The sequence below is a fragment of the Eurypyga helias genome, unplaced genomic scaffold (assembly GCF_000690775.1).
Source record: "Eurypyga helias isolate BGI_N326 unplaced genomic scaffold, ASM69077v1 scaffold9608, whole genome shotgun sequence".
NCBI lineage: Eukaryota > Metazoa > Chordata > Aves > Eurypygiformes > Eurypygidae > Eurypyga > Eurypyga helias.
The window spans coordinates 75,891-101,451 of record NW_010264954.1 but is presented as its reverse complement, the minus strand read 5'-3'; the positions used below and the strand labels follow the sequence as shown (position 1 = coordinate 101,451).

Sequence of the window (25,561 nt, the reverse complement as noted above, 5' to 3'; positions counted from 1 at the left end):
TATGTCCAGCCATAATGAAGCAATGCAAATATGAGATCTGTAAAACTACTTTACATGTGGCCTCCCCTTCCTTCATTGCATTCTCCAGGCTGAATATTGATAGAATGCCACAGAACATGTGTGAAATACTGTAATATGACAAATAAGATTGGAATTCAGACATGTGCTTAAACATACCAGAATGCCAGAATCCAACTGTACTGAGATAATTATCACAGAACCTCAGAAGGGTGGAAGTCGGCAGGGACCTCTGAGGGTTTCCTGGTCCAAACCCCTGTTCAATCAGGGCCACCTGGACCAGGCTGCCCAGGACTGTGTCCAGATGGCTGCTGAATATCTGCCAAGGATGGAGACTTCACAGCCTCCCTTGACAACCTGTGCTTGGAGTAAATAAGTGTTCCCTGATGTTCAGGTGGCACCTCCTGCGTTTCAGTTTGTGCCCGTTGCCTTTTGTCTCCTCTGTCACTGGGCACCACTGAAAGCCTGGCTCCATCATCTTTGCTCCTGCCCTTCAGATATTTATATATCTTGGTAAGAGCCCCCATGAGCCTTCTCGAGCTGAACAGTTGCAGCTGTCTCAGCCTTTCCTTATAGGAAATATGCTCCAGTCCCTTAGTCATCTTTTTGCCCTTGGTTGGACTCCGTCCAGTATGTCCATGTCTCTTTTGGACTGGGAATCCCAGAACTGGGCACGATACTCCAGGTGTGGCCTCACCAGTTCTGAGTGGAGGGGAAAGAGCACCTCCCTTGACCTCCTGGCAACATTCCTCCTAATGCAGCCCAGGATACCATCCACCTTCGTTGTGGCAAGGACACATAGGGGGCTCATGTTCAACGTGGTGTCCACCAGGACCCCCAGGTCCTTTTCTGCCAAACTCTTTTCCAGCTGGGCTGCCCCCAGCATGTACTGATGCCTGGGGCTGTTCCTCCCCAGGTGCAGGATTTTGCACTTCTTCATGGGATTCCTGAAAGCCTGTTTCTCCAGCCTGTCAAGGTCCTTCTGGATGGCAGCATGACCCTCTGGTGTATCAGCCACTGGTCCAAGTTTGGTGTCATCTGCAAACTTGCTGAGGATACACTCTGTCTCATTGTCCAGATCATTAATGAAGGTGTTAAACAGGACTGGACCCGTACTGACCCTTGGGGTACACTGCTAGTTACTGGCCTCCACCAAGAGGCTTACAGAGAAAAAAACTATATCCAAGTGTGGTCCAAGATATTAATGTGGTGTTCAAGGGTTAGCACAAATGATAGGTATTTGATTCTACTTCCAAAACAAAGACCCTCTGGATGCAGAAAAGCATCTTAGTCCTTCCTGACAATGTGTGTAGAAGTACGGCCATGTGATCAGAGGTTAATTCCCTTTGTGACAGCATTTTGCAATAGTTTCAGGTCAGGAATCTTTTTCTCAATGCAGATGTGTGCTCCACTAAGCAGAGAACCGGACAGGAAAAATAAAAGCCTTTATGATCAGTGTTAGAGGTTCAGTGCCAGCTATGCAAGTGTACTTGATTTGTTAGGAATCACCTGCATCCTAACTCTTATTCAGCCACTTCATCGTGAATAGTGTTAAAACATCTTGGTAGTTTTTTCATGAGAAAAAGCTCATCTGCTACAACTAGGCAAGATTCCAAGAAATGTTTTTGGTTTCTGGCACAGCTTTACTTCAGGATTTCTCAAGCAGGAAAATGTTACTGATTGACTGTTTTCCAGCCTACACTGTAATTGAATGCAAATGCATAAAGATAGAAAAGGGTAATATTATTTTCTGAATAAAAAGTTTATTTTGATGTTTTGAGACTATAATACATTATTATTTAATCAGATAATACATGATTGAACAATTTCAGTGGGTTTTCCTTTGTTTTAGAAGGTGACTGTGTAAGAGTGAGAACATTTGCTCTCTCGAGTGGTGATGGAAAAGAACAGTTGGCCAAAAATAAAAAGTATATTTGGTCATGTCTTGGCTTTTAAACCACAGGATAAAATGACATTCTCAATGATATCAGCATGCAAATTGTTTAGTGAAATAATTTAATTTAATATTGTAATGAAGTTTGGCAGCTAATAAAGAAAGCAAGCCAAAATAAATCATACACAGCCACGTCGCATCATGGGTACTTAAAAATGTTAAATCCCTTTATGATTTTGTTTTCCTTATGTGTTTGAGTAAAAAACTGAAACCGTAGTAATGTGTTTGTGTTTAAAGCTAAAAGCATGTGAATAACAGTTTTGATAGTATCAAATTTTATATACACACTGCCTTTTCTATCACACTGTTTAAGTGATTCATATCTAGTTAATCTAATTTAACTTAGAAGTATCAGCAGGGTTATATCAGTTGAAATATCAGTATGTTGATTTCCATCCATTTCCATTTATCTTATATATCAAACACACTAAATTAAATGTGTGTATCTGCAAACTATGTATAATTTTCCATTTTTGTTGATAATTTATGTTTTCTGCAGGCTCAGAATCAAAGATTATGTGAATTTACTCGGTGTTGTTAATTTTAAGCTAATTGTGATGAATCATGTATGATGGTCCACATGGGCTTTTAAAAATGTTGATTTATAAAGCTGTTTCTTCTAATTTTGAACATATCCAGTCGTTCTTTTTAAGAATGAAACACTTTTATATCAGTTTACTATTGCTATTGAGATTAATACTTTTCCATTAGTTAAAACTCAATTATGAAACCATACAGCTTTCTTTGTGCCATTCTTTTGAAGCTTGTGTAGATGGTTCAAAATTGCTACAAAACTGTTTCTCATCTTTTTTTAGTGATTGAAAATCATAGTGAAATTCTCTTCCTTTGACATTTCTTCAGCTAACAAACTGTGTTGAACTGTCTGTTCAGTTGTAGGCTACAGATGTGATGAACCTTTCCATTCGACCTTCCCTGAACTACAGTTCTGACCTCATCTTTCCAAATAGATCCAAGATTACATAGATTTTGGCAACACATTTCTATTGTTCATGATAAAACAGCAAGGATACTGACTGCGGTTTAGTTCTGTTTGGCTGCTAATCGTGTTAATATTATTTTGCAAATTAATAAGGTGCACTTTTAAAAAATGGTTTTTATGTAATGCAGCTTTGGTATGTGGTGTATACATGAGAGAGTCGTTGTTGTTTCATGTCTACATATGAATGTTATATGACTGCAGGCTCAGACTGTCTCTGGCAAGTGAATGTGGTGTGGTGCCAAAGAAAAATGAGTGTATGAGATGCATGGATTACTGCTCAGCTGTTTGTGGTGTTACTCCACCCACTCAATGATTTTAGAGGATCATTTGACTTCCATGTGTGACTGGGAACTGCATTTAAAAGCTGCCATTCATATTCATAGTGCAGGAGCTAAAATTTCCTCAGAAGCTTTGACGTGTTCTACTCCCAGTAGCAGTCACAATGTTGACAGACCTATCCATTTTTCCTGCACCGTCATGGCAAAACGTGGTGCAAACCAACCTTTTCTGTGTTTCATGTGTGCTGTGTAGAGAGAGGGGCACTGCTTCTATACTGTAGTCAAGTAGTAGTAGTTGTACAGCAGTTTATCCCTTAAGACAGCACTCCTAGTACATATACTAGAAGACCATGCACTATCATGCAATTATTTCCTGGATATGGACAGAGAAAGAAAGGGAATCAGGAGGGAAACTACTGAAAGAAATGACTTAAAAACATATAAGGGAAGAGGAAGGCCCATGATTTTCTTTTAGACGTGGAAGTGCTTCTGGGACTTTTGTGATTAAATAGAAGCAAAGAAATGTCAACGTTAAGTTGTGGTTTGTGGCTGTGGTGTTTCATGGAGGTTGTACTTTAGTTTACAGTACCTTTTGGAGAAGCTCAGAGAAATGGCAGTTACCCCTGCAGTGTTGTAGTTTCTATCAACTTTTAGTAGTTTCCCCCACATGTATGGTTTTCAAATACATTTTTGTCTTTTTCCTTGGGTTGCCTCCTTCTGTACCATCTCTTTAGTTCCTGCATGCTTTTCCTCTTCATACAGTCTTTTCTCAAAGAGTTTGCTATTACACACTCTCAGAAGAACATACTCGCCTCTGTTACCCTTGCCCCAATCTAGTATTTCCAACAACATTCTCATGTTGTTATATTATTTGCAATTGCAGTTACTGTCTGTTCTGCCACATGCTCAGTGTAAGTATCTGAAAATGCCAGCATGCAGAAAACTGTAATGGGTTCTACCTAGTTTTTCAAGGAGGGCTTCTCTCCACCCCTTTTTTTTAATTATAGGAAACTAAACCGGCACTTGAATACTACTGTATCTATTTTATAACAAGTCTCTAGTGTCGTTGCAAAAACTGAAATATGCAATAACTTTAGACAGTAAGGAATGAAATTATAGTCATTAAAAGAATAGAACTACCAGCTACTTCTTGAAAGCTCCAGCGGCCATCTAAGGAAAATAGTAGCAAGGACACTTTCAGCATTCAAAACTTCAATCCGTTCTTCTCTTGATTGCTAAAAGCCTTTTCACTTCTTGATTCAGAGACAGATCCGCTCTAAAGTATTGAATTTCATTTTGTGTTATTGCATGCACCAAAGTCTTTCTTTCGTGGAGCTTCTGAGATGACACTGATTTTACGAGTTCACACCAAAACCTTTATTTGCTTGATAGTTGTTCAACCACGTTCCTCTAGAGTGTCCTTGTTGGTAATGTCCCTCGCTTAGATCTTTCACACTTAATAGCTGTCACCAAACATCTTGTGCTGTTAGATATAGGCAGCATGTTCAGTTCATCATCCCCCTTGAACCTTCAGCAGATGCAACGTTTTCTGGTGCCACTGTTTGAGGACCCTGAATGATCACACACCACACCACCACCACCCTTAACTCTGGTTTCTACTGAACAATTGTCTTACTTATCACTGCAACCCCCATTTTTTCGCCTTCTTCTAAAAGGGACGTTTCATGATCGGTTTAGGAATTCCTAGAGCCTTTGAACTTGTTATTTACAACAATTAGGCCACTGCTTGTGGCCCTCAGTCTTATTCCATTGCTTTTCCAACTGGTAACCTTTTGCTGACCACAGAGATAAGAGACCTCTCACACAGCTTTTATCGTATATTCCTTTCCTGGATTGCCTTTACTGCACAGGCTTTAGCATATGTCAGGCTAGTTTTTGTTCTTAATGCTGACTCTTTGCAGAAATTAACCTAACATGGTTTATAAATTCATTTTTTCCTACTCAGTTTTTCTCCATTGGCTGTGCTGCCAATAACAGATGTTCTGCTGTGGTTCCATTGTCTGTCCTTTTCAGTCATTCCCAGTTGTTCCATTCTGTACTGAAATAATCCTCCAGAATTTGAGAAGGAGGCCTTCCCTTAATGTTGGCTACTACTTATGACAGATTTTTTTTTTTCCCAGCACTTTTAAGTTTCTAGAAAATGCTCCATTTAGTGAATATTGCTGGCCAAACAGGAATTTTATCTGTGTTCCATCTTATGATGATTAATTTTTAATAATTAAGGTAATGCTTAAATTATTCCCAGGAGCTGGGATGAGTCAGACACTGTTGTATTTGCTATAAAGTTTTTTAAAGATATTGTGGAAGAAATGGCTGAATTATTCAGTTTATCAGCAAAGTGCCATTAAATACATTCATAATCTGAATAATGGAGGACATGAAGGAATGTAGTTAGTAACAGGATGTGTTTGCTTAAGGATTCTTTGACATTCCTACCACCCTTAATAATTTCTGAATTTTTCCTTTATATTGTTCTTTTATTTCATGTTAGCATAAACGTGCTGAGTGCTTTGTATTGCACTTCTGAAATAAAATATGTAGCCTTTTGGGCTTGTGTATAAAACACCAGAGGAATCCACAAACACTGCAATTGTGTGCAGATCTTTAAAGGAGCAGATTTTCTCCTGGGAGTGTTCCAGAACTTATTCCATGATAGCCAACAGGTATTTAAAGTTTTAACCCTGAATCTCTATCTTGCACTTAGGTATTTCTTACTTATCTAGAGCAGGAGATTGATCTAGGGCTTGAGCTGGGAATACTGAAGTTTTAACCCAGCATCTCCTACTTTTCCACCATGTGAGCCTGGGGAGTTCCTTATCCTTTCCACGTGTAAAGGGTGTTCATAAGATATGTCTTTACAAGGCACTGGTTCTGTTAGTTTAATATTAACTGATGCAGAAATTAAAAAAGCCGAACTATTATGTAAAATTTAAGAGTAGTTATTCATTAAAACCAGCCTTTTTGTAAAAAAAACACTTTTAGCCAGTATATTATATAGCAAGGAATTTTGTCTTTAAAGACACGGTCTGCTTTGCTGGAGCATTTGTATGGCTCTGTTACCATAGTATTAGAATAATCACAGTTTTTAACGAATGTATATTCACACAGACAGTTGTGTGATAAAGAGAGTGCTATAATGTGCATTTTACAGATGAGCTGGGGGAAGGGCAGACTTTGAGAATGTCCCACACTTTTAGTGGGCATTCAAAAGCCTACTTACCTTCAGTTTGGATGGGCACTTGTGTGTTGGATGCACACTACACCAGCTTTCACGTGGTCCTCTTTGCCTGGAAGTGATGTCATCTAATCTGTGTTAAACTTACATGACAACCTAAAATGCTTCCTAGAAAACCTTCAGTTTTTCCTACTGCAGAAACCAAACAAGGCAAATATGAGCATGTGGAGCTGGATCTTGGGAACCAACTGTGTCTTAACTACTCATGGTTTCAGGCAGCACAGGCATGGAAGAGGCAGAGGCAGAGTTATTCACTCAAGATTGAGCAGGAACACTGCTAAATTGGCAAGTAGAACCCAACCTCTCGGTCTGAATCCTAATCAGTATAACAACTGCCATTCCTGATTTTCTAGAACTGTATTTAAGGTTAGTCTTCGGTTTGATTTTTCGTATACAATAAACCAACAGGAAGCTGATACAAAAATCTTAGAAATGTTTTCTGGGAATATTTCAGGAAACTGATAGATACAAAGAACTGTCAATACATTCAAGAAAAATGTGTCTTGGTCACAATCCTGCGGCAAGTTCCGTGTCACATAAGCTGTGTTCATACATAAGACAGCTCCTCCCCACCACATTATGTACATTTGTGTCTATCGATTTCTACTGCAGAGTTTCAAATATTTGGCAAAATATTTCACAAGAATGTCCAGAACAAGTTGTCAGAAACAATCACTTGATGAAGGACGCTGTATAACTAATGCCATTCTGTAATTATTAACTGTAATAAACAGAAATTATTGTAGGCAGATAGCCCTACAATCAGTATAATTAACAAAAAAATGTAAACAGCATGTTTTTCTTTGTCAGAGTATCAAATATTTGAACGTACTAACAAAATTTAAAAAAGGATCCCCTTATTAGCCTATCACAGTGACAATTACACCATGCTTCTTTACTGTCTGAGATGATTGTTCTTTGTGTCGTTCCCATTCCTCATCATCTTTGTCCAGATCAAATGTTTCTGGATAAATGGGCAGCTTGTCTTTTGGGCACTCCTCGTAATAACTTCGAACATATTTTCCAACAGACCATCCTTTGTATTCCTCGGGCATTTTGCATTCTAGGCCATTGTAGTGAACATTGTAGTGATGCTTCAACCAGTAGAAAAGATAATGAATGTTGTAATCACATCTCCAAGGATTCTCTCTCAGCCACAGTATTTTTAGAAAATAAAGATCTTCCAGTACTCCATATTCAAAATTCTGCAAGCTGTTGTTTGATAGATCCAGCTCTTCTAAGTTATTGAGGCCTGAGAAAGCAGCTAGTCAATAGAAAAAACAGTTATGGTACCTCATAAAGATAAGTTAGAAAAAAACATGCATATCTTCAACAGAAAAAAACATTTCAATAATTACACATTTATGGATTTTTTTTTTTTTTGGCTAAAGGCTACAAGAAAGACTTTTCAAACACTGAACTTTTAAAATATGGCTGTGCCTTGATAAGTGATGTGTTGGTGTAAATGTATCAACATCTGGGGAGTTTTGCTGCTAGTGAAGTTATAAAACACTTAATGAGCATGCATGAGTGTGAAACGGGGACAGTGAAGGTGAATGAATGTTTGGTTTGCTCATAGAAGTCTACTGTTTCTGCTGTGGTACAGAAGTAGATGTATGACAGTTGATTCTGTGTTAGACAATGTGCAGGGCTAGTAGTTTATGTATGTATGCATTTGTGTGTGCAGAACCTTTAAATTAATATTTTAAGATGTGGAAGATAATACACATGAAGCTTCATAATAATGCTTCTGAGTCACATTTCAGAAAACAGTTCATACTTTTTGTAAGTATACTGTTTCATTTAATGGCAGAAGCCTTAGTTTAAATTAATTGACTATGTGTGATGTTAAACCTCGTAAGTACCATTTTACTGATATTACAACTTTCTACTGCTCTTTAACTTCCAAAATGCTGCTTAGAGAAGGCTCTTTTTGCATCATACTTTCTATCTCGCTCACCTTGTGTCTGTTTTCATAATTAAGAACCTAATACACATAGGTGATAAGCAAAATGCCAACAAAGCCACTTGAGTTCTAACAATATATAGCTTAAGGGAAATTGTATGTAGTGATTTTTAACCCAAAAGAGTTTGGTTTGTCTGTTGCATTATTGTCCAAAATAATTTAAAAGCAGCCTTATTACATGACAAGTTTTCTTAGATTTGGCAAAGATATTTTAAAAATCATTCAACTATTTAGCATTTTGGGACATGATTAGCTTTCAGTCTGCAGAATTAAATTTTTTCACTTGGTTGGTTTAGTATTAAGAAGGGCAGCTGAGTCATTCTCTCTTCACTGACTTCCATGATGAATACATTTCAGTTGCAAACCTTTATCAGTTGAGTGGCACAAAATGTAAAATTTGCACCAACTTCTAGTATCTAAATCCTTTTGTCCCTACATTTACATCTGATAGAGAGATTATAAAAGTTTATAATTAATAGAAAACAAATAACTTTTTCATGAATATTTGAAATTATTCTTACCAGGATCAATATAAGCTATTCCATTACTGTTTAAGTTCAATATCTTCACTTCACTGACATCTTCAAACTCTTTGGCTCGTAGTTGTCTGATTTTGTTGTTGGACAAATCAAGTTTAACTATATCTGGACGTATGTTAGCTGGAACTTTCTTTAAATCTTAAAAAATTAAAAAGACATAACTTGGTCAGCTTTAGATTATTCTTATTGCTTAGGTATCACAGTTGCATATCACAGAGTTTTGTCAGTCTAGTATTGTTTCTTGTTTTCTGTTCCTTTTATCCCCACTACTAGTGTCAACATGTTCTTTCAACTTCTTTCATTGCTTTATTCACTTTTATCTTTACATTTCATGTGAAAATTGCTCTCTTCATTAGTGCTTCTAGTAAATCCTCTTTCTGTGTTTATGTATTTATTTTAACAGAACTATACTGTTTGTCCACATAGGGATAGGGTAGGTAGTGAAGCTACTATACTAAAAAAGTATTTGTGTGTGTTGAAGGGCTTGATCATTTAAAGAAAGGAAACTAGAGTAACTATATAAAAAAAATTTTCATTGGTATGTGAACATCTTCCATAAGCAAATTACAGCATGCTCTATTACATCATTTGTTTTGTGTTGCCAAAAGGTTAAATGTTCTAAAGTTTATCAGCAATAAAAGTGGTAGTTGTTATACTATTTATAGTAACATATAGTTCTGTAGTTACAGTTCTGTAGTGTTTTCGTAATACGTAAGACTTCATATTTGTTGTGATACTTAGAGTTATCATATGTTGAGACAGCGTTCTATCTACTTCTCTATCCTACTTGTATCACTGGCATTACCAAAGTAGCCAAGCACCTCTCAGTCATCTGTATATGTATCTTTACACTGTTCGTTGCAAAACTGTCACAGAAGGAACAGTCCAGTAGTAAGGGAACACTGCTGGGAATTGCAATCTGTAGTTTGAATCCTCTCAGGATAACGTTAATGACCCTAATCTCCGGGATTATGTTTACTCAGTGAGTGTTCTAATCCTGGTCTGTTATCACAAGAAAACAAGCGGTGTCTCTTAGTTGACCATCTTTGAATGAAAGCAAGTAGTTTCTGAATCTGTGCTGAAATCTGTGTGCTTCTGGTTCTGAAGGTGCCTTATGCATCAGGTATTCTTGAGACTAAAGCAACATTTCAGAGTCTTCCTGCCTTATATCTGAATTTGAGCAGAGCTATGGTGTTATAAATACATAAATATTATAATTACCCCAGTCTGCTCTGGCTTCCTGCTTGTGCAGATGTCAAAGTTTTAGGGCCTATTTATCACCAAATGAATGCAAATAATGCATGAATTTAGAGACTTGGAGAGTTTGGCAGTACTAGAAATCAGATTTTTGCTGCTGCTGTTGTAGATACAAATGCTTTTGCAGATAAGCAAACAGAAATTACTTTTGCATCCAACTTTGGTTGCTTTTTTTTGGTAAAACAGAATCAAGGACATAGGAGACTTTCATTCTGAAGTACTGAAAGTTCTGGCATATCATTGATCTGATGAGATATAAAGAAGAATTTCTTCAAAAAGGAGAATGTACACATGCTTATATATATTTTTAAGATGTTTCTTTCATGAGCTTTCTGGCATTAACTGAAAGCTGCTGACCTGTTGTCGTATCTCCTTAGAGATACGTTGTACTCGTATGCTGCTTGTCACTCCATCCCGTCCGTTGTAAAGGAGTAATAGATTCACAGATTTTCATGTGATTCTACTGTTTTAGCAACTGATGCCCCTTTTTTACCTACTCTGAAATTTTGTCCATGTGGATTTAGAGAAATTTTTATGTTTTCACAGGGTTTTGGGTGCATTATACTCCTATTTCTGATGAAAATTCCAATGTAATTGTGCATGTGCTACACTTTAACCATATGCAAAGTCAGTAAGTACAATACTTTCATCAAAGATTACCATATGTTCAGAAATCCCAAACATCCATGGGATATGTGCATCCAGCTGTCAAGCATATGCACAGTAGATCTGATACTTCCTAAAATATATTGGACATACTCAATGTGTCCATGCTAGACATTCAGGAAGTCCTGGAGTGATATACTCAGTTCTTGACCTAAAGGAGGGAGTCCTGGTACCCTTTAGTGCAGTCACGTATGGATTGAAGTAACTTCATTCCTTCATTATTAGTACTAAAGACAGTAAACCATTTAAGAAAAACTACCAAACAAACATAAAAACCTGTGGAACTCCCATGAAGAGCAGACCACACTGAATGTTTCTATGAACTTAGAGAGAAAAAAAAAAAATCATGCTGAATTTTTGGGTATATTCATGTATTCGGCTCATCTCTTTATACTACTAAAAGGATAGAGCTGGAAAGTCAGTCCTTTCTTATATTAAGATTATGATATTTGCTTGGGTCATGTTCAGTAGCACAGTTTACTGGAGTCATAAGATAATAATGATATAATTAAGATCCTATGAAAGATAATTAAAATCATAATCTGTAATCTAATAATTAAGATCCTATCTACAAGTAAAGGTAAGTTAGGTGAATATGAAGAAATTAATAAATGTTAGCCAGTAAAATAGCATAAATCATTACTAAAATATGTAGTAAAACAAAGAGAAAAGTGAGCCATAGGAAGAAGAAAGGAATTTAACAAGGTGGAAAAATGTAAACACGTGGAATATGTTTTATGACATACATAGTAGATAAACAATGAAATCAAATACTGAAATCATTAACTCTTTATATGTAGGTATTGTCTCCTTATGCTGACTTCTGAGCTTGTCTCTGGCATTAAGGTCCAAGGATAGGGGCACACAGAGTTGTTAGAGAAATTTAAGTCACCATTAAAAACAACAGAAGTTTAGCAAACACACTGCAAGATACAGGTGAGCAAAACATACTGCAGAGATCTGGTATTGCAGGCTGTGCTTCGCAAGAGTTGGGGTAATGCTTTTTGTTTCAGATTTCTGATGTTAAAGAATGACTCTTCTGAATTGTTTTATGTGCTTTGTTTCATCATGGGATAAAATATGGCAAATATAAAGCATGAATAAATGTGCTCTTTTGTGTTGATATATGTCCCAGCTGGTTTACCCTTAAGGCTTGACTGTGGCTTGGGGAGCCTGAGAACGATTTAGGAATGGAATGTATCCAAGTGTCTGAAAACCATTTATTGAAGGCCCTTCAACTTTGAAAATTTTGCTGGGTGCTGGGAGGAAGAACACAGAGAAGGTATTTCTTTATGAAAAAAAACATACAATTTCTTCCCTTAGAAGAAATCTTGCACAGTGAATGTGGGGATGCAGTGGCTCGCCTATGGAGTCAGGTTCCTTGGGGCTTTGTAAGCACAGCTGGCTGCACCAGTCCTGCTTCACAGCTCACTTCTGTCAAAGTTGTTGCTATCTTCGTGTTTGTTCACTGGAAAGAAGAAAAGACACTCTGTGCTTTTCTCTAGCAGTACAACAATTTCAGGACAGCTGGGGTTTGACTGAGTCGTATGTTTCTAGTTGTAAAATTGAACTACTGAGGTGCTGGTCCTTCAGTAACTTAAGTATGTGCTTAATTTTATTCCTGTTGATTTTTGTTGGGTGTCTTATACTAGAGCACTAAAGGATATCTGTAGAATTGGGGCTGCAGAGTAAAATGCAGAAAGAATTCCTGCTTGTTGCTTGTAGTTTCGAGAAAAAAACAAATGACACTATTAGTTTAAGTAAAGTGAGTACTAGTACTGTATTACTTTGTTGTAAATGATATGTGAATAAACGTAGTAAGGGAGAAAGAATATTAAAATCATTGATTCAGTTATAAGGACAGATACAAACCTTTCCTTTTGCAGTTTAGAGTTGGTACAGGAAACACATACATGTGGCACAAAGAGGAATCAAATTCTGGTTTGACAGCTTCAGGCTTCTCCCGTTTTATGTTTTGGGGGTCCTGCCTGTCCTCTTCACTACACAGCTGGTCAGCTTTTATCTGCTTTAGCTTTTGATTTTTCAGTTCTATGGGGTGCACACACTTGGCATAATTTCCCAAATTCCTGTTTGTTGGAACCTGTAGCATTGTAACAAGAGTTTCTAGTTCACAGTTGCAATGCCAGGGATTATCGTAAAGACGTAGGTAGTTTAGACTGGGTGTATAAATAAAAATCTCCTCGGATAAACTTTTTATTTGGTTGTGCTGAAGTAAGAGTGTGGTAAGTTTATTCAAACCAAAAAAAGCCTCGCTCTCAATTTTTGATATATCATTCTGTTGTAAATCCAGACTTTTCAGTACTTTGTACTTGGAAAACATATTATTCTTCAATTTACGAATCCGGTTTCTTGCTAGCAGCATGTGTTTTAAATCCTCTGGCCAATCTGGTGCCACAAAAATCAATTTTCTTTCCTGACAATCTAGGTATTTCTCATGAAGATAAATGTATATATCGCATGGCAGGCCTCGGGCATTGCGCTTAACAGCGCTAGATGCTTTCCTTAAGATGTTTTCCCTTTCATTGTTTCTCAAACTCCTACTCCTTGTCCTCCTACAGTCAGATGCTTTACAAAGAAGAAGAAGTAGTATAATAGTAACTACTTGCATCCTGACATTCAGCTGGCCCCCGTTACTTTCTGTGACAGCTGGAGCAGTTGAAATTTTTGGATAATCTTAATCAGTGTTGTACAGATCTGAGGAGGCACAGCTGGGGTATATGGGATCCCTGTGTTGGAAGAAAAGTAAAACATTAGAACAGATGAAACAGACATTTTCATGGAGGCTTGTACATAACATTCAGCATTCAGTTAAGTACTCAGTCATCACACTACTTGGAGCTTCACAAATACTTTGAAGATTTAATGTCCTGTCTTTTTATTGTTGTTGTCTTTACTATCTCTGGTCTACTGCCATTCATTTTGATTAAACGTGGGAAACTATATGGACCAATTTCTAACTGATCTTTGTTAGAAGGTTCTCATGTATTCAGGAAAATGGCATCAGGCTGAATCTTCTTTGTATTTAAGCTGATCTTGGAAGATGAGCTTGAAAGAGGAGCTTGAAGCTGGTATTTTCCAGCATTCTGGGTGTTGACCGACTGGAACACATGCAGAGCCAAACCAGGGACAGTCATCCAGTGCCTATCAAACTCCTGGTTTTAGGCTGCAGTGAAGTGTGGACTTGTATTCAGACTGAGTTCCCGTTTATCGCATCTAACCCTGCTACTCCCAAGTGTCTCTCATGGCCCACGTAGACAGTTGACTGGACTGCTCTGAGAAGGACCCAAGAATAATCTTTTGCAAAAACCTACAAGGCTGAGTGTAGGCAGAGCACAAAGAGAACCTGTTGGTCTTTGCCATGGCCTGATTCAAACCAGGTCATTTCCAAGCCTGGCCACCTGAGGAGGGAGAGTACAGAGGGGTAAGCCAGGAGCTTTGGCCTTTCCAAAAAGCCAAACACAATCATTATGGTTATTAGGGGAACAAAAGGACTGCTCCCTGCAACCATGCCCAAAATTGCCTCAGTATTTTTAGTAGGTTTTTTAGCCTATGTTCCCTCCAGAATTCCCGGCAGTACTTCTGTGCACTGCCATTTTTTCGCATTTTCAGTGAAGTTTGGCCACAAGGTTGTATTTCCTTAGAAACATTTTAACCCCTCAAGTTTTTGTATTTTCTAACTTTTTTCCATTTCACAAATTTCTTTGTTTTGCTAGTCAGTATCATTCCTTCTGAAAACCCTTTTTCTCTTCAGGGTTTGGTTAACTACTTAGTTACTCTTCTCTGTGACTGTGAACATCTTGGCGTTATGCTCAGTCCTTTTTGACCTTAGCACCTGGGAAGGAATTGAATCCCAATCTCGAGTCCTGATCTTTGCACAGATGTTCTGCTTCTCAAACACCATTGTTTTGAGCTCAAACAACTTGGTTTTATGTGGAGGGAAGACGGTACAGTAAATCAACTAGTATTTTTTGGAAGCAAAGGAATCTTTCATTTTTAAACAAATTGGTAGATCAGTTTAAACCACATCTCAGTTGTAGGGTGTTCTCAGTATATGTGCAGTTCTGATTTATTAGACAGACGGAGCAGTCCTGTCTGTGCATGCTACTACATGTCTCAAATCCATGTGGCCAGTTGAGAATATTACTTTTGAAAACCCATTGATTGCCTTCTCCATTTTGCTCCTGTAGTTGCCAGCTGTCTATCTGCATTCAGATTCTATTAGTTCACAGTGTGAATGAGTGTGTGCATTGACGACTTTATCCCTTAGAAGAAAAATTAAATTTTATTTGTTAATTTTGGGAAACTATATGTTAGTCTGTGTAAATTGATCACATGTTTTAATATCTGTGTTGTTTTGAACTGTTTGTTGTTCTGGTAATGTGATAGCTCATTTATTATTTTATCCAGGAGAGCTTGGAAATATTAAAAAGAGGAACTTGGGGGAGAAGTAATAAATAATTATTGAAATACTCTTTCCTTTTCCTTTCCATCTCCTGGGTCTGAACTTGCATTTTTAACTAGTATTACATTCTCTCTGCTGACTAAATTATACTCAGCTATAATACCAAATGAGCAGTAGCAGGTTCAAATATCTGTGTCTCATTTAGTGCTGGGGTGAAAACCATGTAAGTATATTGTTTCTGTTGCTTAGCAACCTTAAGGATGATTGTAGTTGTTAGGTTATTTTGAGTCATGCAGTCCCTCTCAGTATTGTCCTACTCTTCAAAAAGGCAGCATTAGGCAGTATAACAGGGGATCAGTGAAATGACAGTCCCCCTAGAAAAGAATATACAGATCTATTGTTGTACTAATGCTTGACTGCAATTGAAAACACGTGTTTGGCTTACCATGTGAAAATGTGTTCTTAAAGATTTAAAACAATATATTTCTTTGAACTCTACAAACTTTCATGTTGTATTTTCCATATTAGGTATCTGTATCAGGCCTAATTTTTTTCCATTTTAGGTTATACAGATTAGTTATTTTTGATGATTAGATGAAGGCAAAAGTTTTTACTATGTTTAACAGGAGTTTTTGCGTCTTTACCTTGGAGGATAAATCCAAAATTTGGCAGAAGAGGAGTCTGAAGGGATGTGTAAGGGTTGCTTCTAGTGTCAGACATCTATTGTTCATTATTTTGTTAGAATTATAAAAATCTCTTCAAAATAGACATTTCTAAAAATAATAGATGATACATACACAGAAGAGACTATCTCAGGCAGCTAAACGCTCTGAAATCCCATGCCCACAGAAGGTAAGCAAGGATTTTCCTACAGGGCTTTTGGTCTGGTTGCTGCACCTGTACTTTCACAGGGAGAAAATTGTTCATGTATATAATTAGAAGCTGGTGTCATAACATATGGGTGGGAGAGACAGATAAACCTATGTGGAAAACTTAATTCTGGCGTTTCCTAACACCAAATTGTTTAACTAGGTAGCTTCCTGGTCCTTAGGTAACATAAGGCTGAAACCAGCTTGGTTCCTAAGCCAGCCATTAGTTGATGGAGTGTAAGAAGAGACATTTCCTCAGGACATCTTACTCCAGCTTTGTATTATACTGTTGTTTTTTCTTCTCAGTGATCTGCTATGGCCATGGTTTCAGGGAGGATATTGGCCTACATGGACCAAATCTGTAATAGGAATTCTTATGTTTGTGTGGTGAACTGAGAATTTTAACTGTTAACCTTTTAATATGACATTTTTTCTACTTTTAGGTGAATGTAAGAATTTGCAAGACTTAAATCTCTCTGAATGCCAGGAATTAAATGTAAGTACTACAGACTTTTCACACAAACTCTAATTTATACCAAGAAGGAAGATTTTTGTAAAGTGCTGTGGTTATTTGGGTACAAATATCTTCCTGATACAAAGTAGAGACTTGTGTTAAGTACTTTCAAAATGGAGTTTAGTAGGTTTCAGAGGTACTCAATGAAGTTCTCATGTGTTTTCGTTTTTTACAGTGCCAGGGCAAAATAATATATTAAATCTGAATTAATTTTAATAAACAGGCTTCAAAACTTCACCATACTGAGGGGAGGGTTTTTTGTTATTTTAAGTTTGGAGTTGTCAACAGCAATACATTTTAATCCTATATTGTTTCCAAGTTCCTTCATTCCTTCATTCAGTAGAACACTTGGGCTTTAAAAATCTCTCACTAAATTTGTAAGTATTTGTGAGAACTTTTATTTAAAAGGTGTCTAAGTATGCAATCACCATTATATATTTGTCCATTCTCTTTAATGTTTTTTCATAGCTCTTTGATGGAAAAGCAATGTTTGACTATGCTTTAATTAAGAATTTCTTAGAAATTACACTGATATGTACAAATTTCTATCATCATAAAATCAACACTTTAGAAATGATGGTTCTTAATAGACTCATATAATGTATACTTCCATTCGTAGGCTATTTAATTGTGTTAAGTATATAAACCAATAAAATGACCATGGATAAAATACAGCTTTGAACTTCATACAAAAATGGCATATGGTGATTGAGTTAGAGAGGAAAGAGCTGAAGAAGAATCACGAGCTTCTAATTTATAATACTCATCTTGGTCTTATGTTGTTGTTAGCTTTATTGCCAAATACCTTGTTCTTAACATTTTCACAAATTATGTAACTTTTTTTCCTGTACCAACTACAAGGAAGGGTTGAAGATATATTATGAACTTATGTGAGTAATGCTGTAGAATCATCTTTCTACATTTCCTAATACTTGCTATATTATGTTATAATTACAATTTAGAGGTTGTGTGCTTCTCAAGGATTATGTTGATTTTTGGTTCTTTCATGAAGGCAGTAAGTTAAAGAGGGCCAGGGCTTGCCAAATTGTAAAGACTCAAATACTATCTATTCTGTTGTGTAGTACCAAGCATGCTTAAAACCTATTTGGTGCGTACCAGCAAGCACATTCCTTGTTGATCCCAGGGCTTGGTTCATGGGACAGCAGGGGCTTGCTGATTATACTCTGTCCAGTACAGCCTAGTATGCAGTTGGCCACCTTTTTCAGAAGGGCACACTGTTGATGTACCTTGAAATTGTTATTGACCAGGACTCTTGGATCAGAGTGCTTTCTGTCCAGTGTCTAGACTGTACTGTTGCATGGGCTTTTACCATCTCAGATGCAGGAATGGCATCTGCCTTTTATGAACTTCCTGACGTTTCTGCCAGCCCATTTTTCCAGACTAACTGTCTCTGAACAGCAGTTCTAGCCCCCAGTGTATTGACACTCCCGCCAGTTTAGAATGATTTGTGAATTTGCTGAGGATGTACTCTGTTCATAGAATCATAGAATGGTTAGGGTTGGAAGGGACCTTAAAGATCATCTAGTTCCAACCCCCCTGCCATGGGCAGGGACACCTTGCACTAGACTAGGTTGCTCAAAGCCACATCCAACTTGGCCTTGAAGACATCCAGGGATGGGGCATCCACAGCTTCTCTGGGCAACCTGTTCCAGTGCCTCACCACCTTATCTGTGAAGAATTTCTTCCTGATATCTAATCTAAACCTCCCTGATTTCAATTTGTACCCATTACCCCTTGTCCTATCACTACAGGCTCTTGTAAAAAGTCCTCTCCCAGCAAATGATGGGATGATGTTCCTATCATCCAAACCATCTATGAAGACATTTAACAGTACTGGCCGCCATGTTGACTGTTGAAGGATGCCCGTTGCCACAAGCCACCAATGACACTTATCACCATTGGTGATGACCCTTAGGTCTGGCATCCCAGACAAATTTTCACTCAACTTGAAGTCCACCTATCCACCCTTTATTTTACCAATTTGACTATAAAGGATACTGTGGCCTGTGTTGAAGGCCTTGCTGAAGTCAAGATAGACAACAGTTGCTCTTCTCCCCATATCCATAGGTCCAATAATTTCATCACAGAAAACTAACACCTTAGTGAGGAATGCTTTGCCCTTGGTAAATCCATGCTGAATGTTCCCTGTCACTTGTTTATCTTCCATGTGCTTGGACAGGGCTTCAAGGAGGATTTGCTACCCAGCCTTCCTAGGGATTTGGGTGAGGCTGACTGGCCTGTTGTTTCCTGGATACTCCTTCTTCCATTTCCTGAAGATGGATGTGACATTTCGTATCTTCCAGTCATCAGGAATCTCCTCGGATTGCCATGTCCTTTCAAAAATTGAGTGAGGCCTCTCAGTGATAGGAGACAGCTTTCTAGTACTCTTGGATGCATCCTATCTCATCCCATTTCCTCAGGAGCTGCCTGACATTATCTTTTTCTACCATGGGTATTGCTTCACTCCCACAGACCCTGCTTAGTAGGCTGCTGAGAGGAACCGGGGAGGCCTTAAGAACAGCCCTAGCAGTAAAAAATGAGGGGAAAAAAGTAATTGAGTACCTTGTCCTTGAAGATCAACCAACTCACCTGGGCCCTTTTGCCCTCCAGGGCTGTCTGTCATGAAATCCTGTTAAGCAGATCCCTAAGAAAGCCAAAATCTGCTCTCAAGTTCAGGCTTTCTCCTGTAAAATTTTTCCAATTTTCTTCTCTCAGGATTTTAAAATCCTCACTTTCATGGTTGCAGTAACCAAAGCCACTGTAGTTCTTCACATTCTTGACCAGTTTTCCCTTGTGTGTGAAACAAGTCCCAAAGAACATGTTCCCTAGACCACTTGTCAGTCACCTGAATCAAGAAATTGTCTTCAAAACACTCTAGAAATTTCCTAGATTGTTTGCACCCAGCCATACCCAGCAGATATCAGAGTGGTTAAAGTCTCTTGTGAGTAACCAGGATAGGCAATTGTAAGGCTTCCTTCAGCTGCCCAAAGAAGGTTTCTTCTACTTTTTATTCTTGATCAAGGAATCTGTAGGAGATACCTACCACAATATAATCCCCTAAGTCTAGCCTCTAATCCTTACAAATAAACCCTTGACTGACTTATCACACATTCCAATGCAAAGCTCCATGCATTTAGGCATAGAGTGGTACCTGACCTCACCCACCTGGGCTGTCATTCCTAAATATTCTGTTTCCATTCACTGCAGCCCTCCAGCTGTGTGTGCTACCCTTTTGCATCTCTGGAATCCCAGTGAAATCATAGCTCTACACCTGTGTGTGGACTTTGATCCCTACTGGTTGATTCCCATGCTACAAGAGTTTGCGTTCAGGCATGTGAGATGGACCCCTGGTTGTGCTGCTTTCACATGGAAGATTTCAGAGTTTTCCCCGTCATGCTGTCTCCACAACTCTTTCTTACCACTCCCTGTGCTTTCAGTTCTCTTCAGGTTATGGTTATCATCCGCCAACACACCTATTTTTACTGACATCACCTCTCTGAAATCCTTTGTTACAGGAATGTGTTTCAAAAGCACAACCTGTCCTCTTTAAAGTTGATTGGTATGGAATTTCTTGCTATCCGGATCATCCTTTTTCCTGATAACTGAAATAGTAAAAAAATGACCATAGTATGGCAAAGGATACACATGCAACTATAACATTTCCATGTATAAGTGCTGACTTTTTGTCTTTCTCTTATATTGACATTTATTGTGAACCATGCTGCATACTAGGAAATTTATTTCCATACATATTCTAATGGAATTATATATAGAACAATATAGGTAGTAACACTTTTGCAGGTCGATAAAACACAGAAGACTTATAATTACTCAAATGTAATGTTGTACCTAGAGGGTAGAACTAAACAGGAAGCATTTTTTTAAGTGATGTTACTGGTTAGAGAAATGTACAGGATTTTGTGGAGAAAATTCGCCAGTCGTTTTAGATACCAGGATTGGCTAACAAGAATCTTGGTTTAGCAAAAACATGAATGCTAACCTTCAGTCATGTGAAAAATCCCTGTACTCTGCAGAACTGTGTAGTGTATAATGTTTCCTTGAATGGGAATGTTAAAATTACCATACTTCAAGTGAGTATCAGTAGCATCATGTGTCTCTCAGTAGTCTACTTTGAGGTTTCCAAAGAAAATGGCTTTGATGTATAAAAATTAGTATGATGATTTAAAGATATTTATTCATGTTTTTTCCCATTACTCTATATCAAAATGTAAGATAAGTTTATACAAATATAATCTTAATGTACTTTTGGAATATTTTTTTATTACTCAGGATGAATCAATGAGACTCATATCAGAAGGTTGCAGAGCTCTTCTCTATTTAAATCTGTCATATACAGATATTACTAATGGAACACTACGACTCTTGTCAAGGTAAAATTAAACAGAAATACAAAAGTGTTTGTTTCAGTCTTGCAGGAAACTCAGAGGCATACATAGTAGAAGTACTCTCTTTGAGTGATTTATAGGATTTTGTCTGCTATAAAAAATGAAAAATGCTCCATACATTTGACTTAGATGGCAGTTCTTTTCTCTGCTTTACTTTTGAATATAATTAAAACTATACACTAGATTACAGTATATGTTTTACACAAACTTTTAAAAGAACACGTTAGCCAAACATTTCTTGGGCATGTTCAGTTGCAAACTTCTTGCATCATCAAGAGTAAGTTAGGTATGTTCTTAAAAATTTATTTTTGCAAGAGAGGATTGTGGACAGGTGTGTTGAGTGAGCCAAGTCCTTGTGCGACAGCTTTAGAATAAAGAGTTATTGCAAACTCTTTATTTGGTAGTTCAGTGAGCTGAAGGCAGAGAATGTACATTCTTACAGAGGTCTGCCATTCCTGTTTTAGATGTATCCCTTCTTGAAACTCAAAGTCTGCCTGGTAGGTAGAATTGCTACATTGAAATCTGCCATAAAGGAAAAGAGGCATGCTGGCCCAAGATAGCAGCCATCACAGAGATGTATATAGATTTGAAGATAGCTGTACATTGCTTCTCTTTCCCATGAGGACAACAAATGTCTTCTGTTCAGCAGCAGCCCCACGAAGTCCAGGAACTTGGTTTTCTTTGGCATTTGCATAATACATTTTTACTTCTGTTTTTCTTAGTCTATAATGCCATAGCATCATAATACTAACATTTGTTTTGGCAAGGTTTTCCATTTAGTGTCTCCAATCTTACCAGTCATCTCTTCGTCAGTATTATTGCTATTGTAGTCTGTGTTTTCTCCATGATGACTCATATTTTTTCTTTTTAAATGTCTATATATTTATGTTGAAGTTTGGAACAGCTGTTCTATAGGTAATAACTGCATGTGTTACTCTGGTTACCTGAGCATCTTGTTGCCACCAGAAGTCAGAATAATTAATTTCTTTTGATACATAAATAGCACTTGCCCAAGAAAAACTATCCAGAGTAGGTGAAGCTTTCAATGCAGTATGTTTAAAACAAAAAAAAATTCTCCACTGACATAAAATATTTTGCAGTTAACTTGTACTTTCTTAAAAAGAAATTTTCCCAGTTGCACATGATGTTTCTGATTTAAAAGCATAAGATACCACTGTTTTTATTAAAAATTTTGGACACAAATCAAAGCTCTGAGATTACAGGGGTGTTAGAAAGTGAAGATTTTGACAGCAGACAAATTTCATAAACATTTCATGTGCCATCATCCCATGTAATAAGGTATGTAATACAAAGTTCTTAGAGGTGGCAGTATTGCATTTCAAAATACTACATGTGAAGTTTGCTGTTGTGTATCAGATGCCTGTTATTGGAAGAAGGAACAAGCAAAGCCTAGGTTGAGTGTATTCAAAGTTAATTTTTCATTCTCTCTTACTGTTCATACAAACATTTTAACTTCTTTTACACAACACAGCTCATCAGCTACAATTTCCCTCTGAAAAGTTCCATTGCATATGGTAGACGTGAATATTGTCTGTCAGGAATGTGTCAGGAAATGATCTTGTCATATTCCTTTAAAACAATGATCCAGAGATTGGTAATGCGAAAATTAATTGAAAAAACAGTATGACAGAATTCTTTCAGAATTTAGGTGTAACACAAAACAAGGATTTTTATTAGTCTGTGTGCTCAAGCTTAAGTTTTAATAAAGCTGTCATTTTAAAAATGGAAGGAGAAGGCATGTGTTAAAATACCTAGATCATAAAAATGGCAATAAGGAAGATCAGTGTCTCTTGAAAAGTATTGGAAGGTTTTGGTCAGTGTCTTCACAATGCAACAAGAAAGGCTTCCCTGTGTCTGAAGTTATGCAATCTTGTAGCAACATATACTTTAAAGGGACTCAGAACTGCTAGAGTATTAAAAAAAGTCTCTTAACTTATTATCTGTTTTGCCAGCTAAGTTTGGATGTGTACTCTCTCTGAGTTTGATTTTTCCCACTCGTTTCTGTGGAATATGAATCTAAAATGTAAAAATGCTTATGCTTCTACAAAGAAGGGTACTTATATTTCTGTATTTAGTATGAGGTAAATGTTTCCATTAAAAAAAAAAATGCACCACAAACACATGCCCTTTTATTCTAATAGCTGGTCATGATGCATGTTGGCTGTCTTGGTTTTTTTCATTAATTGTAATTTTAAATTTGATTTCTTAATATTTTTGGGTTTTTTTTTTAAGATAACATTTTTTTCTAGCTTCTTCTCTCTTTTTTCTTTTTTTCCCCCTTGGTGTTCAGTTTGGGTTATCCTATTTCCCCATTCTATATTGAAAGTATAATGTCAGTTCCAAAAACATATGCCACTCCTTAAGCACTCAGCTCCTCAGTGGGTGTTCCCATCTTCAAAATGCCTACTTCTGCTGACTTGCAGAACTGCATGACTATATCCCTACAACTGAGTATCTACCCGAGCAGTAGGTCCTAATTCTAGGTTTTGATTTTCTGTATGCTTTCATTTGTGGTGCTTGTGGCAATTGCTATTCTTTCCAGTCAGAAATGTAGTTCAGTTAAATGAGTAGTTTTCAGTGTGTTGTAAACCAAAGCTGCAGATGGAAACTTAAGTATATTCATGGTAGAGATTCTTGCTTTTACAGAGTGCTGTCGATTAACATTTTCCATTTAAACAGTTTGCTTTAACTAATGTTTAGTATAAAGAAATGTTTTCCAAAAGAACTGGTTAAAACCTAACATTAAATGATCTACCTTTGGATAATTCTCTTTTGTATCTCTTTCAATTTTTCAGATTCTTCTAAATAGTTTTATGACCAGAGAAGCCCTAAATGTACATTTATGCTTTTAACATCCTTTGATAGGGTTCTGGTTTTCATTTCTAGCAGGCACTGCTTGTAAAATCAATGGCAAAGACAGTCCAGCAAACTTACACTGAAAAGTCTATTGTCTTTCAAAGGATGCACACAAAAATCCCAGTTAATTAGAAAAGTATGCTTTTGCAGTTATTTGAGGTAACTTTAAAATTATACTGACTTCATGGTGAAATATGTTGTATGATTCTACTATATCCCAGTAATTTGCAATACAAAGAGCAGAAGAAAAAGTGCAGCAGAAGAAAGGGACGTTCAAACTTCAGGAAGGAGATAAATCTACTGCATATCAAAAATCTTTTCAGAATATATTAACTATGGTATTTTACATTAACCTGATTCTGTAACATACCCTTGTAATAATTTGCTCTCTGTTTTGTTTATTTTTTGCAAAGCAGCTTCCCCAATTTACAGTATCTGAGTTTAGCTCACTGCAGAAAATTCACAGACAAAGGTTTACTGTACCTGGGCTCTGGAAAAGGCTGTCACAAGCTCATCTATTTGGACCTTTCAGGTTGCATTCAGGTTTGTAGTTCACGTCTTTCTTTCATTCTGTGAAGAAGAGAATCCTTTATATGACTGGCTGCATCCTGCATTCATGGTATACTGAAGTAGAAGCAGCACTGCAGCAGACTTCCAGGGTTTTGAATTACATGACTACAGCTGTTTAAATTTTACTAAGGAATAATAGCACTATAGGTTTGGATCACTTCCAACAAACTGTCAGATCTATAAACAGCTAGTGCTTACTGCATAATGAGAACAAGGCTTGCTTTTTGTAGCCATAAATAGACTAATTCTATGTCATGATTAGTTAGGATTTTAAACCAGGAGCTTTGAAAATGCAGGTTTTTACTGAGAAATAAAAATTTAAAAAAAGCGCCACTCTGCACTGCAAAAAATAAAATTTTACACTTGATTTCCTGAGAAGGAAATTAATTAAAAAGTGAACTTTTGATACTATCTTAAAAAGGTTTAATATAAAAATTAGTCTTTATAACTGCAGTCTAAAAATAGTTAATGTTTTGGATTATTTTAGTCTCCTACTAAACTTGTGAAGAAAAACAAGGTTTTAGATTTCTGTTTTAAAGACTTTCAAATATATACTATAGCTTGAAACATACTTCAGAAACAACATGAATTGCCAAACTGTAAGGCAAGAAAAGCTTCACGTTTTAATAAGATTGCCACATATATTTCTTTATAGACTGAGAAGATTCTCCAAATTACAAAATACATATGAAATGATAAAGAGGTGGAGTCTGAGGGCTATAACCGTTTAACCTTCCATCTAACAAAACCTCATCAGAACCAAGGATGAATGCAAATAGGGCAACAGTCTTGTTCTGACTGCTCTTTACTATGTCTGTTTCTCCTGAGAAGCACGTTGACACTATTGTGTGGTGACAGTGTGAAATATGAAATGAGAGCTGAGGTTAGAGAAAAGTTAAGAACTACCTACCTCTGGGTTACTTTTTCAGAATGCTAGAAATTGGTTA

At 37.1% G+C, this 25,561-nt stretch overlaps 2 protein-coding genes across 3 annotated transcripts in view; one reads left to right on the top strand and one right to left on the bottom strand.

The window, feature by feature from the left end:
* FBXL13 (F-box and leucine-rich repeat protein 13) overlaps positions 1-25,561 on the top strand; it is an 82,278-nt gene that overhangs the window by 21,335 nt on the left and 35,382 nt on the right. The window contains 3 exon segments of the mRNA XM_010156554.1: positions 16,670-16,722; positions 21,052-21,152; positions 24,458-24,587. Of these exon segments, the coding sequence (XP_010154856.1) occupies positions 16,670-16,722; positions 21,052-21,152; positions 24,458-24,587 (284 nt within the window).
* On the bottom strand, positions 6,852-24,717 carry LRRC17 (leucine rich repeat containing 17). Of its 2 annotated transcripts, XM_010156552.1 has the most exons (5): positions 24,528-24,605; positions 20,235-20,363; positions 12,807-13,681; positions 8,994-9,149; positions 6,852-7,770 (listed from the first exon to the last, which is right to left on the bottom strand). In XM_010156552.1, exons 3-5 carry the CDS (start codon positions 13,561-13,563, stop codon positions 7,367-7,369), a joined length of 1,317 nt encoding a protein of 438 aa, XP_010154854.1. In that variant the 5' UTR covers positions 13,564-13,681; positions 20,235-20,363; positions 24,528-24,605; the 3' UTR covers positions 6,852-7,366. The 2 variants fall into 2 exon arrangements, with proteins under 2 accessions (XP_010154854.1, XP_010154853.1); XM_010156551.1 differs by lacking the exon at positions 20,235-20,363 and having other exon boundaries at positions 24,528-24,717.

What these genes read in the sequence shown, in the direction of transcription:
- LRRC17 (XM_010156551.1), bottom strand. Translation starts at nt 13,563, where the DNA reads ATGCAAGTAGTTACTATTATACTACTTCTTCTTCTTTGTAAAGCATCT. An exon ending in TCTAAACTGCAAAAGGAAAG is followed by an intron (nt 9,150 to 12,806) that starts GTTTGTATCTGT and finishes TAATTTTTTAAG; the next exon opens with ATTTAAAGAAAGTTCCAGCT. An exon ending in AATAGCTTATATTGATCCTG is followed by an intron (nt 7,771 to 8,993) that starts GTAAGAATAATT and finishes TCTATTGACTAG; the next exon opens with CTGCTTTCTCAGGCCTCAAT.